At 33.6% G+C, this 16,851-nt stretch overlaps 2 protein-coding genes across 2 annotated transcripts; one reads left to right on the forward strand and one right to left on the reverse strand.

The window, feature by feature from the left end:
• The first annotated feature begins 1,923 nt into the window (after positions 1-1,923).
• Positions 1,924-13,408, forward strand: LOC123916345 (alpha N-terminal protein methyltransferase 1). Its single transcript, XM_045967783.1, has 8 exons — positions 1,924-2,217; positions 2,318-2,462; positions 2,567-2,625; positions 4,103-4,222; positions 6,190-6,291; positions 7,135-7,189; positions 8,724-8,821; positions 12,880-13,408. Exons 1-8 carry the CDS (start codon positions 1,978-1,980, stop codon positions 12,994-12,996), a joined length of 936 nt encoding a protein of 311 aa, XP_045823739.1. The 5' UTR covers positions 1,924-1,977; the 3' UTR covers positions 12,997-13,408.
• Positions 13,409-15,259: 1,851 nt separating this feature from the next.
• Positions 15,260-16,457, reverse strand: LOC123916316 (polygalacturonase inhibitor 2-like). The gene has a single exon (XM_045967750.1). It carries the CDS (start codon positions 16,424-16,426, stop codon positions 15,398-15,400), a length of 1,029 nt encoding a protein of 342 aa, XP_045823706.1. The 5' UTR covers positions 16,427-16,457; the 3' UTR covers positions 15,260-15,397.
• Positions 16,458-16,851: the final 394 nt, after the last annotated feature.

Raw genomic sequence — 16,851 nt, forward strand, 5'->3', positions numbered from 1 at the left:
TTTTGATTCATACTATTAAGTTACTATGTATTTTTGAATGATTTTTTTGTAGGTATGTTTAAAACATCGTAAAAGGTTCCTTCAGAAAAAATGAGCCCAGAATTTAAATTTTAGGTCATGATTTTTGCTACTTTTTATTTTGAACTTTTTCCGTTTAAAAAATTCACACTTAATTCATATTATGATAAATATGTCAAAAAAAAAAAGATAAAGAAAATTATATTTTAGCAAATAATCTTTATATGAAATTTTAAACATGCCTATAAAAAATCATTCAAAAAATTTAGAGTTTAATTTTTACTTAATTTTAGGCCCCGTTTGACCATACTTTTTTTCTTCTCCTTAAAAGTAGTAAAGAGGTAAAAAATTGCGTTTGTCCCAACTTCTTCTTATATTCTACTTCTTTACTTTATTTCTTTAATTCTTTTAAGAAGAAATATGGCCAAATACAAATTTCTACTTCTCTATTTCTTTTAAAGAGAAGTAAAAAAGTAGAAAATAAGTCGGGTCAAATGGGGCCTAAAATTAAGTAAAAACTAAACTTAAAAACTCCTCATTTTATAGGTACCAAAAATGTATTTAACCCTTGATAAATTATCGGTTTAATTACCAACATAGTGTGACACAAGTGGTAGATACTTGAGTCCTTAACCATTTGGTCCGTTACGCGCGGAGGATATCTTTGATTTAAAAAAAATTAGTGGTTGAATTGACCTATAAAGAAATGACGTAAAAAATACATTTAATGAATATTTAAAATTTTCAAATAAAATGACAAGGGTAAAATTAAGAGTGAAAAAAGTGATTAACTGAATCAGAGTAATCAGTTTGACTAATTTAATCGTGAACCATACTTACTTCCGGTTCGGTCAAGTATGAAAATGTAGCCGTAATAATGAATAAAAAATAAAACAAAACTTTTATGCATTGTTTTAAATATCTTCTTCTCATAAAAAGTAGTTTTTTAATTAAAAAAATTGTTTTTTTAAAAAAATAACTATTTCCGTATCTAACACAGTAACAACAATGTACTTATGATTCCTTCAAAAAAAAAAAAAAAAATACTTATGACACAATAAGAACTACTCTGTTCTTGTCACACCGTACATGTGTCCTTAAAAATAGTCTCACTGAGTAAGGGTAAGCATGAACTCGAGACCCGTCTCGAAACCGATATAACCGACAACACATTGAAGCATTCGGTCGGGTGCGGGTCTGGTCTCAGGTCAATAAATTGCGAAAAACTGGGCATGAATGATTGCATACGGGCGGGTGCGGATCTCTAAAATTCTATCTCTCCATAACGGAAATCGACCGAACAACCATTAGATGCAAATTGATTTTTTTCCTTCTCTCCCTTTCAATCTAATATACTCTTCTCTCGGTTATTTTTATCCATTTTTGATATAAGATAAAAATGTTATATTTTACAAAGCTTATAATTAATAATATGGTGATAAAGAAGGTGGGAAAAATATTGTAATATATATTATAAATCTATTTTAATTTTTACGTCTCTTCTACTTGATATTTTATTGTCTTTAGATCTACATATTGAAAGAAAGTAACTGCATCTAACCATCTTTGTTTTTTAATTTACTTCGTCTATCTTATGTTGCATTGTGCACGAGATATTAAACTATTCGAAAATTAGGAATTTTTGAATAATGGAGGAGTTTTAGATGTAAACAAAGTTTCGATCTAACCCGTAATAACCGACCCGTTCAACCCGTCACCCGTATGACCCGAACCCGAACAAACCAAAGATATAGACGGTCGGAATTGAGTCCAAATTAAATGGTTGCGGTTTTTATCGATTTAGTGATTTTTGGCCGGAACCGGACCGAAATCACTGACTCGATTGAACCATGATTTGACTTCCGGTTAAACTTTGTATCAGTAGTAAACCGGTTCAGCGAACAGATTCGGTTATGATTACGATCTTCTGGGAAACAAAACCTAATTAGAGATTGGGTTATGTTGTGTTGCTGGGTTCCTTTTCACTCTCCTCTGTCGAGTAGTACTTGCAAGCTCAGTGCTTCTACTTTTCACACCCCTCCATTCTCTTTCCGACATAATAAAATAAGCTGCATGGACTTCGGCGGCTCAGATTCCAATGGCCGCGAATACAAAACCGCCGACGAGATGTGGAACGAACAAACCGGTGACCTTAGCAAGAAAAATGTATGGTATCGTCAAGGCGTTTCCTATTGGGAGGTAATTAATTACATTCTTCACCAAATCAAATTTGAAGAACCTCAAGAATCATTGAATTGAATTTGATGATTCGTTATTTTCAATTTGTTTGTAAGAACAGGGTGTTAATGCAACTGTTGATGGAGTATTAGGAGGTTTTTCACATGTGAATGAACCTGATATTAGTTGCAGTGATGATTTCTTGAAGATTATCTTATCTGAACGTTTTTCTTCTCATGTTAAAACCCAACCACTAGTTGTTCTTGGTACTTTTTTTTTCTTTTTTTTTTTTTTTTGCTTTCATTTAAATGCAATATGCAAATGTACAAATTGTTTTTTAGTATCTGATTTGCATATTCTTGAATTTCAGATTGTGGTTCTGGCATTGGTAGGGTTACCAAAAATCTATTAATAAGATACTTCAATGAGGTTTGTTAGATTTACCTTAAGTAGTTGTTATTGGTGCCTGTGACACAATTCTAGTTGAAAGTTTGTGTAGTATGTAATGTATCGATTGTTTGATAGTATTTGCAATGCTAAGAATATTTGGTTACTGTTAAAGTTTGTAAATAGTTAGCTTTGAGAGATAGAGACAGAGCTCACTAAGAATCTGAATTTTATGTTATTTACTTTTGTGCACAATTAACTGATTCTGTTTGCTGAGCTATAACTAACTTAAAGAAGCTAAGTTATCTGGTATGTGACTAACTAACAAAAGTTAAGCTTCGGTTCATAAGCTGAACAAGGATACGATACGTCTCTCCTAAAAGTTATTTCTCTCTTCTGAGATCATGTTTAATTGTTCATATTTGAAAGTGATTTAATGTTGGCATGTTTGAGAGTTACTGAGGAGAAGAGGACAAACTAAATGTAGATGTAGTTGGATCATGATCATGTTCCTTTGTATTTAATTTCGAGTGGTTGTGAAACTGAAATACAATGTGTTTTAGAAGCATTTTGCTTTTAAGGTGGTGGGTTGAAGCTTTTTTGACCATATAATAGCATTTTATTGGTGGCAGTGGTACTCGTCTTGTTATCGATGGTTTACGATTTTTTTTAATGCATACCCTGGTTTGGGGCTCAAACAGGCTGTAGGGAATTCTCAAAAGTTTTTTTTTCTTCTTTTCCTTCAAAACTTTCTGTGAGAATCTTTTGTTTCTACCGACATCGGTTTATACTGAGTACATTTATTACCAGCCCTATATTTATATTAGCTATCAGTGCAATCTACTTAGCAGCTTCCAGGATATCAAGCAAATAACTTATTCAAAAGGAAAAGGGGAAGGTAGATAACCAGAGATTGTAATATTAGAAAGTATATAAAATTAGCAGCAGTAATTTTTGACATGGCTTGAGTTATAGAGGTTTGTGTTGAACTTATATGGAGCTTTCATAAGTGGACGATAGCCTATAAACAGAGCATGTTGGCCTGTAACCTTTTAGGTCAAGCCCAATGAGTTAAAAATATTTAGCCTGTCCAGGTTGAGCATTTTATACAGCATTGTTCTGTTAATGAATAAATACTAACTGGCATGATTTAGTTGCAGCTATTACCAACTACTTAACATGGATAGTGATCTGTTTTGCTTCTTTGTTTCTGATACTGGTGGCTTTGCCTAATGCAAATTTCTGCATCTCTGTGTCTTCCTTTGCTCCTATTTTTTCCTTTAACTTTTTTCTTACCATGACATGTTAGAGATGTGGTCTGGCTTTTATTTGTTTTGTTATCTTCAATGTCCTTTATATGCACGCGTCCTCTTCCTCTATTACATGTGTCGACAATATTTTTTCTTTAAACTCAATTTGGAACTTTCATGCAACAGAAAAAAAATATTGTGTGCCTCAATTTGGAACTTTTAAGTTAGTTAATCGTCTTTGATTATTTCTTATTTGTTTTTAAATTCAGGTTGATCTTCTTGAGCCAGTATCACATTTCTTAGAGGCTGCACGTGAAACGTTGACCTCTGGAGATTACACAAATTCAGATATGCACAAAGCAGTTAATTTTTATTGTGTGCCTCTTCAGGTGTGTGTACTTCACTTTCACATAAATGGCAGTATTTTATTTTCATCAGGTTAGATGAATAAGAACTTGAGAGAATATCGAATGTGAATAGGAGTAATTCTTGTGTCCTCACAAGCCGAACGCATTACTTATGGGCACACCCACTTAAAAAGATACACGTATTAAGAAAACATACGATACATATTTTATTTTCCGTTTGCTGAAATTTCATGTTTATAACTTTGTTTTCTCTGACCAACTCATCCGACACCAATATTGCTGGCGTACTTAACAGCTTTCCCAACTTCCACTGTATTTGAGTGATATACTATATGGTAGATTATCAAAGGTGGCAACCTAATTTCCAAAATGATGCCATATAAAGCAGCGAATTTTGACTGTATTCGGAGGTCCGAATCTGTTTAAAGGCTATGGTCTCTTTCAACCTCATCCATTGCAGTGCTTTTCCCAGTTCCTTTAAAATTTGTTCTTCATTTTATTTTCTTGTTGATTTAAAGGAGCGCTTCATAGAAACTTGTTAGATAAAAAAAAACAGAATTTTTTCTTTTGCACATGGGATTGGGAAGGGGTGGGTGGGTGGGTTGTGAGAGGAAGGGGAAATTTTATTCTGTGGAGCTTTTTTGGTTTACAGGGATGGTGGTTTGTCGAGACGCTGTTGAAATGGACTTTGTCTTAATTGATGAGAGAGAGATAGTTTATGCTGAAGGTTGAGAAGGAAAGACTCAGTTTTGTTTTGTAATGATTTAATGATGTGTGGTTTTTAATTGGGTGTTCCCAAAATTGATGTCTTAGAGTTGTGACCACACTATTTAAAGTTGAAGAGGAAAGTTTCCCTCTGTGAATAGAGTGTGGAATTCACATTTAAACATGCTATCTCCCTGCCTTTTATTACCCACATAGTAGGAGTGATAAGATAAAAAATGGTCACTGTGAATGCTGTTTAGACAACAGTAACATGATATTTTGCAAACAGAGATTACCCCACTTTCCGATCAAACATGCAGAGAGACCCTTTATATTTGTCTTACTCATACATATTGAATTGCATGAAAACAGCATATAGACTTCAGTAGTGTTAAACAATACGGGGACATTACGATAAATGAATGGATATAATAAATAAACGTCTAGTATATTTGATTTAGCTGACTATCAGATATTTGATTGGTGTTTCTTTGGCTATTTTATTCTGTTTTCTTTCTCCATCTCTCTCTCTCTCTCTCTCTCTCTCTCTCTCTCTCTCTCTCCCCCTTGTGTGTGGATTTAGACTGATAGGAATGTGGATCAAGAAGTGGGCCTTGAGATAGGGCCCAAACCAAGAGTTTTGGAGAGTGTATCAAAGAAAGAAAGGCAAGGTTTGTGAAGTGTGACGTGGCACAGTAGTGAAGGAAAGCATGTATGAAGAATGGTTATATATAGTAGTGTCAGTAGAAGAATTATCTTTATCCTAGAATACAGTTATTTTGGGTGGGGTCACTTGATTGTGACTTAGGGAGCACTCTGTGCTTACAGGGCTGTTAGCGTTTGCTGATAGTTTGTTTTCCTTCATTCTGTTATCTTCTACCTTGTAATTGAAACTCCATTAATATCAATTGCAAGCTTTTCTTCCATTCTACTTCATTATTACTGTTTCATTCATTTTCATAATTCATAAACCCATCATAGACCTCAAGTAACTGACAATTCCCAAAATTTTGGACATCTTGATTTCTTTACTTTAGCAAGTAAATAGCTATACATATTAGTTTTCAAATACTCTTGGGGACATTCTACAATAATAGTACCAAATCACTGGTTGTTCCTTTTTCTGTTCCCAGAATAAACAAGTGACTATGTATTATGTGGCCATTGGTACATTTGTTTGTTAGCATTTAGTAGAAATGTTCAAGTTAATTTGGCATCTCTGGCACTTTTTTAATCTTTTCTTCAGTTAAGTTATTGAGCACCTCTTGATTTTCTTGATGTAGGATTTTACGCCAGATATCGGAAGATATGACGTAATATGGATTCAATGGTGTATCGGTCATCTCACAGATGATGATTTTATTACATTTTTCAAGAGAGCAAAGGTAAGTCCTCATTTATTTGATTAATATTTATGACTATGCATATCAGGGTATTCGTTAATTGGGTGTCAAGAAATACATTTAAAACAATCAATTTTGGATATAAAAATATTCTATAGAACTAAGGATTTATGTAAGGCTTCAGCAGATCAGCTTTATCTACCAATATTTCAAAATTAAAATGATGTATTATTGGATCTTGATGATGTAATCCATTTTATTCATCATCTGGGGTTTTCTATGATTGAATTGTTTTGGTTCACATTTACCAAATTAAAATGATGTATTATCTTGGTGCTAGCTAACTTGCAAGTCTTGCATAATTATACTGAATGATATTTCATGATAACAATTCAGCAACCATTTCTAAAAATATGTATAACATATACAACTTTTTCAGTATGTAGGAATCTTTTATTTCTAGACTATCAAAAAGTTGCCACTAACACTAAATGTTCAAAATCAAAATTGATTAGGTCATAGAAGAAACTGTACAGAAATCTTTTGGTTTCTAGACTATCAAAAAGTTGTCACTTACTATTTGGGTATACAGAAATGTTTGATATTCTGGAAGTTTGTGTAATTAAGCTTAGCACTTCTTAGGGTTGATAGTTTATAGTATATTTATTGGTTAATCTTAAGTCTTAACCATGTGATGGTTTTTGTTCAATTCAAACTATTATAACTCTCAATTGATTACTGAAGTCAATTTCTTTCTTTCCTTCTGTTCTGGTAATTCAAAAAAGTATGCAGAGTTTTCCTACCTTTATTGTTTTCTAACTTGAATTTTAAGTCACAGAAAAGTCTCACTTTTGTCCTTTGTTTTTACTCATGGCATTAATACAGGTTGGCCTCAAACCAGGTGGACTATTTGTCCTGAAGGAGAACATTGCCAGATCTGGTAATTTGCTCTTTGTTGCATTTCTGTCTTTCCAATAATATTGAATGATTTACTCCCTTTATTTCATTCAAGTCGCTTTTTTGAAACCTATATGTCCAACTTGACTGTATTTAGTCTAAACTGTATGTTCATTCGTTCCTATTGCTCCTCAAACATCCAGAGTGCCGAGCAGAGTGATGAAAAATAAAGTTTTAATATATGGAAGTTGGAGCAACAATTTCATGTTTAGAAGTGGATATTGAGATGTTAGGAACTTAGGACAGTACCACAAGATAAACTTCCTTGGGATTAGACCAGTTAAAGAGAAACCACACATTCAAAACTAATTAGTGTTTCTGGTTTTAAATTTTTAATGGGAAATGATACATGGTACGAGTGAGAAGTTCACGCAAAAAGACAAAGTTTGTTTTTTGGTCAACTAATACTTTGACCTTCCGTGTTTTCCGCTCAGTATCAAGTGATTAAACATTTCCTTGAATAAGAGTGCAACACGTAATGGTTCGTGAGTTTTCGTATGCATTCCCCTCGTACTAAATAGCGGTTCTCATTTTTAATTAAGTTGTGGGGGAAAATCATGGTTGTTTTAAAGATTATTGACCAGGTATTTGGTCATAAACTTTTTTTAATAGAGCTTATTAAAACTGTTCTCTATCAAGACAGTAGTAGAGGAGCTCTGGTTTTGCAGAGCCATGAGTTTCTGCAGTTATGTTTCGTGGAGCATTGTCTGGTTACTTTTCCTTTTCAAGCATGAACTTGTGGGTGGTGTTGTAAATTGTTATATTCGGAGGATACAACAACACCCAAGCCTTATCTCACTAAGTAGGTTCGGCTACATGGATTAAACGACGCCATAATGTTCTGTCATATATCATGTCCTCTGAAATATCCAGAGGATATCTCTCAATACCATGACTATATCTTAGAATAGTTTAGTCTTTAGATTATCCTAGATGATATCTCAATAGCTTCCATATTTCCGCCGCGGATTCAGAATTTCTATTTGTATAAATAAGGGTTAGTACTTTTGTCTTTTGTATCACTAAAAATATATTTAGTTAAAATTCTATTTTACATTATAATTGTAGGTGGCTTATAAAGATAAAAACTAAAGTTACTAAAGTTTTTATCTTTAGAGATGTTAAGGTATACATAAAAAAAGTGAGTAATGCTAGCAATAAACTCTTGACACACATTTTCCAAAACACTATTATAGACCGATTTTTATGTGGGTCACTTCCTATTTTGTAGGATCCATTCCATAATTATTAAGATCCACATGAATACCACCCATTGATAAAAGGTGTGTTGTTAATTTCCTCTTAATGATTAGTAATGGAGTAAACGATAAAAATAGAAAGGATTATATTGGGAGTTAAATCTGTAATTTACTCCACTCCCCTCTCCTCCCCAATTTATTCATTCCATTGTGATCCATGGTGTTCAATTAGGTGTAAGCTCCCTAAATTTGTCTTATCTGTGCATCTTCCAGTAAGTTGAACTTTATTGTTTTGGATTAATGCTTTGTTCCTTGCAGGATTTGTGCTTGATAATGAAGACCGAAGCGTTACAAGATCTGATAAATACTTCAGAGAACTCTTTTCTAGGTGTGGCTTGCATGTTTACAAAGCAAAGGTAATTTACTGTCTTTTCATTTGAAAGATTATAAGTGCCAGACAAGGTTCAACCGACCGCAGCTGATCTTTATGAAATCTCTTACATTCTAATTTTCTTTTATCTATTTATATTGGGGGTACTCTACTTTTGATCAGTATAACCAACAATTTTGTTGAATTTTTTTAATACATCTACCATGCACGATGATACAAATACGTCTTTAATCTTCTTCCTCCAAATCTAAAATTATAATTATTGAAGAAGATCTATATGTTAGTGTGTTTGGATTCAGAATGGGGAACGTGGAAATGATTTTGCCACCAATTTTTGGTTAACCAGATGTGATAAAACAAATTGTCTTAGGTTGAAAATTTGACACCAAATTTTTACAATGGAAAAGAGGACTAGGCCAAAACCCAATATAGTTAAAAACCTTACCAGGAAAACCTAATGGGATAAAACCGAGGAAGTTCTACTACGTTAAAATATAGTTTTTCCTCATGAGTCATTGGCTCTTGTGTTTTTAACCAGCACAGAATACATATCTTTGACATCATTTTATTATAGTACTGCTTGTTTTTATTGTCTGAACAATGTATATTTGATTGCCCCTCTCACTGTTATTGAGAATCTCTTCTGTCATAGTACACTTTTTTACCATATTCAGTTTCATTGATTATGATTTTGAATCTCTTCTGTCATTAACTTTGTTGAATTTTTTTAATGTAAAAAACTAATGATATCATCAATAACTTTGTTTTTAGTTTTTTAATACATCTTCCATGCTCCGTGATACAAATACGCTTCTTCCTCCAAATCTAAAATTATACTGATTGAGGAAATCTATATCTTAGTGTGTTTGGATTCTGTAACGGGTAAAATAGATTCTAGGGACGAAACCGATAGAATCGAGTCTCAAAGTAGGAATTCTAATAAATTGAATAGAATTCGGTACAAATGAGAAATGTAAAGATAAATTGAGAGTTATTTTTAGAGAAGAAGATAATTTGTTCATTCATTGATTGATTGTTTTTTCAAAGTGAGGCACAATGCCTTTAAATACAACCCTAAGGGCTAAAATAGTAAAATGACATAAGATAAATTATTATTTAAAATAATTGATACTTAATTCCTGTCACAATACCCTCCCCTTCAAACATCCTTGTCCTCAAGGATTAACAATCACAAGTGCCATGTTTAAGAGGCAAAGCTTTCCATTTGCTTAGAACTTTAGCATGTCGAACACTTCCCCTATTGATCATCTTCCTGTGCAAGACAGCTACAAAAGCAAACTGATTTAGAACTAGTCGAGATCTCTCTGGTGAAGAGTAGGCAGCAACATATTTGGTTGTGAAAAGTTTCAATCCAAGCACATGGAACAAGTTATGAGTCTCTAAATTGTGAGATGTAGTGGATTTGAATATTGAAGCCACATCTAGCTGAACTACTGCATTCCAAACCATGCTAGTAACAATGCAAACCATGCTAGTAACGTTTGTATCCATGCAGATTAAATTACCACTACTATCCTTGATATCTAGAATAAATGGATGGATGTAGTTATACAAACAAAACACCAACTGTGTATCACCAGAAAAATAATCAATGACATAGTAAGAATAACCTTCCACCATTTGTCCAATTTTCTTTAGTTCCTGTAAAAAATTTGAACAAAATGTTGATGGCTCCTCCATTCCAAAATGAGTTTGCCGAGTAGCAACCAAACCATTGCAAAATAGAATAATTTTCCTTGGTGGTATTGCAGAGAACTTTTTCAAACCATAAGCAACAAAAACACCACTAACATTAAAACACTTTGTGTTGAGAGAATTAACCACATAAAGCCTAACAAAAAGTCTTCTTTTGATATCTGCATAATTAATCAGTCTTCCATAGATAAAAAACTTCAAAGAACTCCAATGCAACATGTTGGTAATGGTGTACTCAACAAGCTTAATATCCACCCTTTGAAGGTCTTTGGATAAATCAAGAGAAACACTTTCTGACTCAAGATCTCTACACCTACTAAAGATAGCATCCCAAACAACCACAAGGTACTTTGACATTTGATCAAACAGTTGGATGAAATAATTAGGGTCTTCAAGTGGATAATGATTTGTCTCCACAAAATTCAGTATATAAATCCACATCCATCTTAAAAGCCATTTTGTTATTTCATCATAATACATCCAAACACAATCAGAATCATAACCTTTACTAAGAAAATTATAGTGAATAACCTGAAATATTGCTTTTGCCCACCGGAGATATTGATCTGGTGGTGTAGGCACTGACGACAGAGTCCTATTGTTGCCATGTGTGAACGGCATTCTTGCTGAGTGATTGTGTATGATGTTGCCATTCTTTACAAGTGGGATACTCAAGGTCCACGCATCTTCCTCAACATGGTGTGGGCAAGCTTTTCCAATTGATTTGCTCTTTCTCCGATCTACAGAGAATGAAAGGAAAATTGTATCCGACAAACCCTTCCTCCCCACAGAAAACTTTTGCACTGTGTTTTGATACATTTCACTAAAAATCTTATATCTATTTTGGATTATGATGATTTTTGGTACCCATGGCCAGCCTGAAGCTTGTCCAGGTGAAGATTGCATCGTTTGGAACTCGGTTATTGTTGGAGACGTTTGTGACGGAATTGAAGAGAATGGACACTCACTTGAGGGTGTCGTTCTTGATAGAAACGGAACGAAATAAGTTGGCGGAAACGAGAGCGATAGCAATCCACCGGGATCAAAACATTTGAGATTGTCAAAGCTTAGAAGGACTTTTAGTTGTCGAACCATAACTGGAACAGATGCTGTCATGGTTGCTAGTTGGTTTAAAGATGTGGCTTTCATCTTCTTCATGGACATTTCATCAAACACTTGAAGGGCAGGTTGCAGCAAACTATAGGCATCAATACTTGGCTTTGCAGTGAAACCTTCCTTGATTGACGGTGTCGGAACAACATTACAACCAGTTAAGAAAGAAGAGTCCCTAGCAATATTCTTCATCTCTGAATTTGAATCTACAATTACTTTGGCTTCAACATGTGTCTTCTTTGTGTCCTCATTGCCAGGCAACATTGAATCAGAGAAAATTGGAGTCGAATAAGAAATCTTCTGGTTCAAGATTGTGGACGTTAAGTTCAGGGTTTGTTGTGTTGTGCAGTTGATCGGAGCTACAAAGACACCATCAATTTTGGGAGAATAAACTTCTGTAGAGGTAACACCAGGTCCCTCGTTCTGCTTCTGCTCTATGAAACCTTCACTATCCAGATCAATTTCTTCTTCATCTTCCTTCACTATCATTTGAATATTTGTGTGATGAAGCAATTGATGTTCCACAGTAAAAGGTTTATCGCATATAAAACATATACCCATTTCCATCTTTTCTTCTGCTTCCTCAACACTACAAATTTTCACCAATTTGTACTTTGCACCCATAATCCGCGATGAATCGAAGGCTCTAGATACCAATTGTAACGGGTAAAATAGATTCTAGGGACGAAACCGATAGAATCGAGTCTCAAAGTAGGAATTCTAATAAATTGAATAGAATTCGGTACAAATGAGAAATGTAAAGATAAATTGAGAGTTATTTTTAGAGAAGAAGATAATTTGTTCATTCATTGATTGATTGTTTTTTCAAAGTGAGGCACAATGCCTTTAAATACAACCCTAAGGGCTAAAATAGTAAAATGACATAAGATAAATTATTATTTAAAATAATTGATACTTAATTCCTGTCACAGATTCAGAGTTTGGAAGATAGATTTGATTTTGCCACCAATTTTTTTCGCTAACCAGATGCGATAAAAACATATTTTTTTGTGTTAGGTTGAAATATTGACAATAAATTTTGCATAAAATATTTACAATATGATAGGGAAAGTTACTTTTTACTGTCTGTGCAGCATGTTGTTCTACTTCACACAATATTTCCTTATCTCAATGTTCTGTGTAGCATAGGATGCTTCTCTTTGACGTCCTTTCATAAAACTTAGTACACTTGTTACCCATCCTTTTCAGTTTCATTGATTCTGATTTTTGAACATGTGTTTTTTGTTCTATCAGGATCAGAAAGGATTCCCTGATGAATTATTTGCTGTGAAGATGTATGCATTAACTACAGAAATTCCAAAGAAGGTGCATCACACTAGATCTAAAACAAAATCTAATAGACCTAGGTAGGATAATCATGTGATCAACTTGTCTTATGGGTTTGAGTATTTGTCAAAAGTCCATTTTTTCATGTTGTATTCTTAGTTTTTTATTTATAAATTGTTGAGAGCTACTTTATCCACCCTCCATGTTTTAAGAAAATCATGTGTTTAAAAGTATACTTACTTCTTTTGTCAAAAAAAAGTCTACTTACTTCCAAATTGAAAAAAAAGAGAATCATATTTTTGTTTGGAAGTATACACAAGTATTTTTTTTGGATGTGTACTGTCAAAGTGACTTTAGGGGTGAGAAAAGTTGCTTCCTAATGTTTTCATGTTGTATTCTAGTTTAGTTTGGTTTAGTTTAGGACCCGTTTGGGGTGATTTTATATTTTGTTTTGAAATTTTCAAAAACTAAAATCAGTTGTGATTTTTGAGTTTCAGTTTTGTATTTCAATTGTAAATAAGTTTTCCATTTTTATTTGGCTTAATTGCAGTTTTGGTCCTCTTATTTTCACCATTTTGCATAAATGGTACTCCTATTTTAAAATTTGTCAGTTTTAGTCCCTCAATCAAATATTTTTTTCTAAAATATGAAGATACGACATGTTTTAAATTAAGTTTATAAATAAATTTTCTTACATTTTTATTGATGTTGGTATTTTCCATCATTAGGTTATATATTACGTCGTTTAAAACATATCAAATTTTAAAATAGGGGGATCACTTTTATAAAATGGTTAAAATAGGCATACTAAAACTGCAATTAAGTTTTATTTTTTATTTTTGAGTTAAGTGACTCTATTCACTTCACCTCACTATGAAACTGTTAGTGTACATCTAAGTATATTCCAAACATAATTTCAACAATTCAAACATACAAATAAAAAATCATAACATAAACAAATAAGTAGGGGTGGCAAAACGGATGGATCTGTTGGGTTGACCCATTTAGCCTGTCATTTTTGGCGGACTGGGCCGAGGTTTTTGAGTTGGCTCATTCCACCTAATACGTTTAAAAGATGGGACAGGGCGGGTTGGTTTGTGGACATTTTATTTTCTTCTAGACTTGAGAAAAGTTTAAATTTCAATGGTGAGTGCAATCCAATTTCTTTTCTCTATTTTTTTGACTAAAAAAGAAGTTCAAACTCTTTTTCAATATTGAATTGAATTATTAATCATTACTATTTATTTTAAAAATGTATATTATTTAAAAAAAAAAATCAATTATGTGTGTGTCATCAAATTAATGTCCAAATATTTGTGATAATGATGTAAGTATTCCTTTCCCCCATGCTCTATTATTTTTGTACTCTCAAAACTCTGCTCCCTTTTCTTCACAACTCTGTCACTGTGGCTATTGGAGTTGTCTTCTTCATCGTTTCATCTCGGGCAGCAAGAACTTTTTCTTTGCTTTTTCCTAATTTGAGTTTTCTTTCTACTTCTGTGTAATATTTGGCTCTTTTTTCACATTTTTATTTTAATATTTTCTTCCCTTTTTGCCTTCGTTCACGTGCACCTCTCTCTAAGTATGATGCAATGTAATTACTTTTTTTCCGTTCCCTCTGGTCCACACTAGTAGTACCTCTTTGATGTAATGTTATTTCTGCATTTGCTTTTTCATTTTTATTTTTGTTTTATTCATTTTTAGCTTATTGTAGAAGAAAGTGGAAAATTAAATACAATAGACATTATTTCATGTGACTTGAAATTGATATTTTATTTATTTTCTATTATGAGATTCTGTTTTCTTGAATTGTTTTTCCTTGTATTTTGTTATTAACACTACTTGTATTCAACAAGGTATAATACAAAAGGCATTGTAGTAAATTTTGTATTATTTTCTTTATATAAGTGTTGCTTCTTGACTTAAGGGTACAATAAATGACTACATATAGTATAAGAGCTGTTATATGATCACTTTATATGGACAAAAATACCACAACCGTATTCTACCTCTCTCTATGAACGATTTTCGAAACGTGCAAAAACTATTAAAAAAAATTAAAAAGTGACATGAATATATAAGTTGTCATATTTTTGTTTGAAAATTGTTGTTCAAATAACATTTTTCTTATTGAACAAATAGCCGAGTCGGTGAGTCACAAAACAATTTTTTGCACGTCAGTTTGTCATGAGATGTTTGGTCAAATCCTATAACGAGCGAAACCCTTGTTTTGTGTTGCTGAGACATGCGACTTTGATAATCAATTCTTTTCGCCGCAGAACAAAACATATATTAATATATTAAAAGAGTTTTATACTCCATTTTGATTCTAGACACACATAATATATGAGACAAAGGGATTAGTAATTAATCATCCAAAATTACATCAACACACTACAGTTGGTCATATGGATTCAAAACTCAATGAACCCGCCATCTTTTTTATTTAAATCTAGTCACATAGTTGTGAGATTGGATTCAAATTTCAAGCTTTGCAAGCTCTAAGAGGAGAGCCACACAAGCACCTATTATGAGCATAACAAGACTCATCAAATCTTTGCAATTTTCCACCTACTGGTATCTCACCACACAAATCATTGTTGCTCACATTCAACTTACTTAAATACTTCAGCTTGGTCAATCCCTTAGGTAGCGTGCCGTAGATTTTATTGTCCCTAAGATCGATCGCCTCCAAATTCTTCGACAGCCCAACTTTTCCGATGTTAAAAGCAAACAAGTTCCTATCCAACCATATCTTCTGAGTACTTTTCTTTGACCCAAAAAACACCGAAGCATCACCCTCCAACGCGTTTCGTGACAAGTCCACAAATGCAAGGTTCAGTTTAGCTAGAGAAGGTGGAATGTTCCCAGAGAGACGGTTTTTTGACAGAGTGAACGATGTGAGTTTCGAGAACAAGCCATAAGATTCCGGTATTGTACCGGTAAGTTGGTTATCGTCGAATGATATTCCCAAGAGGTTAGGGAGAGAGGAGAGGCTTTCTGGGAGTGGACCAGTGAGTTTGTTGTGGGTGAAATCTATGGTTAAGAGAGTTTTGATATGTGAGAGGGTGTTTGGTATCTCTCCAGAAATGCTGGTGTGGTGTATGTAGAGGTACTGGAGTTTGGCGAGGTTGGAGATGGACGGCGGGATAGGACCAACGAGGTTGGGAATGCGGGAGATATAGAGGAAGGAGAGGTAAGGGAGGTTAGTGAATATGGAGGGTGGAATTGGAAGGGGTTTAGGGAGGTTGAGGTCGGAGAGATCAAGGTGATGGACGCGGTAGGTTCCTGTCTCGGTGCAATAGACACCTGCCCATTTGCGGTGTTCACAGCAGTCTGTGGTCGGGTTCCATGACGAGAGTTCAGTTGGGTTACCAAGTTCTTTTTTGATTTGGAGAAGGGCTTTTTTGTCTTGAGGGTTACATGTTTCTGAGAGTGAAGGTATGATGAAGTGTTGTGTGGTTAGGAATATTAGGAGGAGAAGTAGCAAGTGTTGCATGGTTGATGATATCATTTTGTTTTCAATTCATTTGCTTGCTATTGAGATATAATGTACTACATATATAGGCATATATTGTGGGTTTTAGGGTGGAGAAATGACTTAATTTGTCCACCATAAGCAAATGGATTCCTGACCATAGATATATTGCTTAAAAAATCAGTGGATGAGATTTAAGATGGAGAAGCTGCTAGTAGTAGTACACATAGTTGAGAGAATGCAAAAGTTAATTGGTAAGAATTATATATATAAAAAGAGTTAATGGTCAAAATGAACTAATTTAGTTTCATGAGTTAGTACACATTAGTCAGTTTGTAGTAACAAGTTACCTGTTACTTTCAAGAAGGCAAAGAGTTATTACCTGTGGCATAGGTATATAATAAGTTACTTTTTTACTTTTTGTTCAGCATGTTTGTTTTACTTTACCACCATAGGATGCT

This window comes from Trifolium pratense, linkage group LG3 (assembly GCF_020283565.1).
Source record: "Trifolium pratense cultivar HEN17-A07 linkage group LG3, ARS_RC_1.1, whole genome shotgun sequence".
NCBI classification, from domain to species: Eukaryota; Viridiplantae; Streptophyta; class Magnoliopsida; order Fabales; family Fabaceae; genus Trifolium; species Trifolium pratense.

Bases quoted from the DNA above. Each gene is read 5' to 3' on its own strand.
- LOC123916316 (XM_045967750.1), bottom strand. From the start codon at position 16,426: ATGATATCATCAACCATGCAACACTTGCTACTTCTCCTCCTAATATTC.
- LOC123916345 (XM_045967783.1), top strand. From the start codon at position 1,978: ATGTTGTGTTGCTGGGTTCCTTTTCACTCTCCTCTGTCGAGTAGTACT. The intron at 2,463-2,566 runs GTACTTTTTTTT...CTTGAATTTCAG, and splicing joins CCAACCACTAGTTGTTCTTG to ATTGTGGTTCTGGCATTGGT. The intron at 7,190-8,723 runs GTAATTTGCTCT...TGTTCCTTGCAG, and splicing joins GGAGAACATTGCCAGATCTG to GATTTGTGCTTGATAATGAA.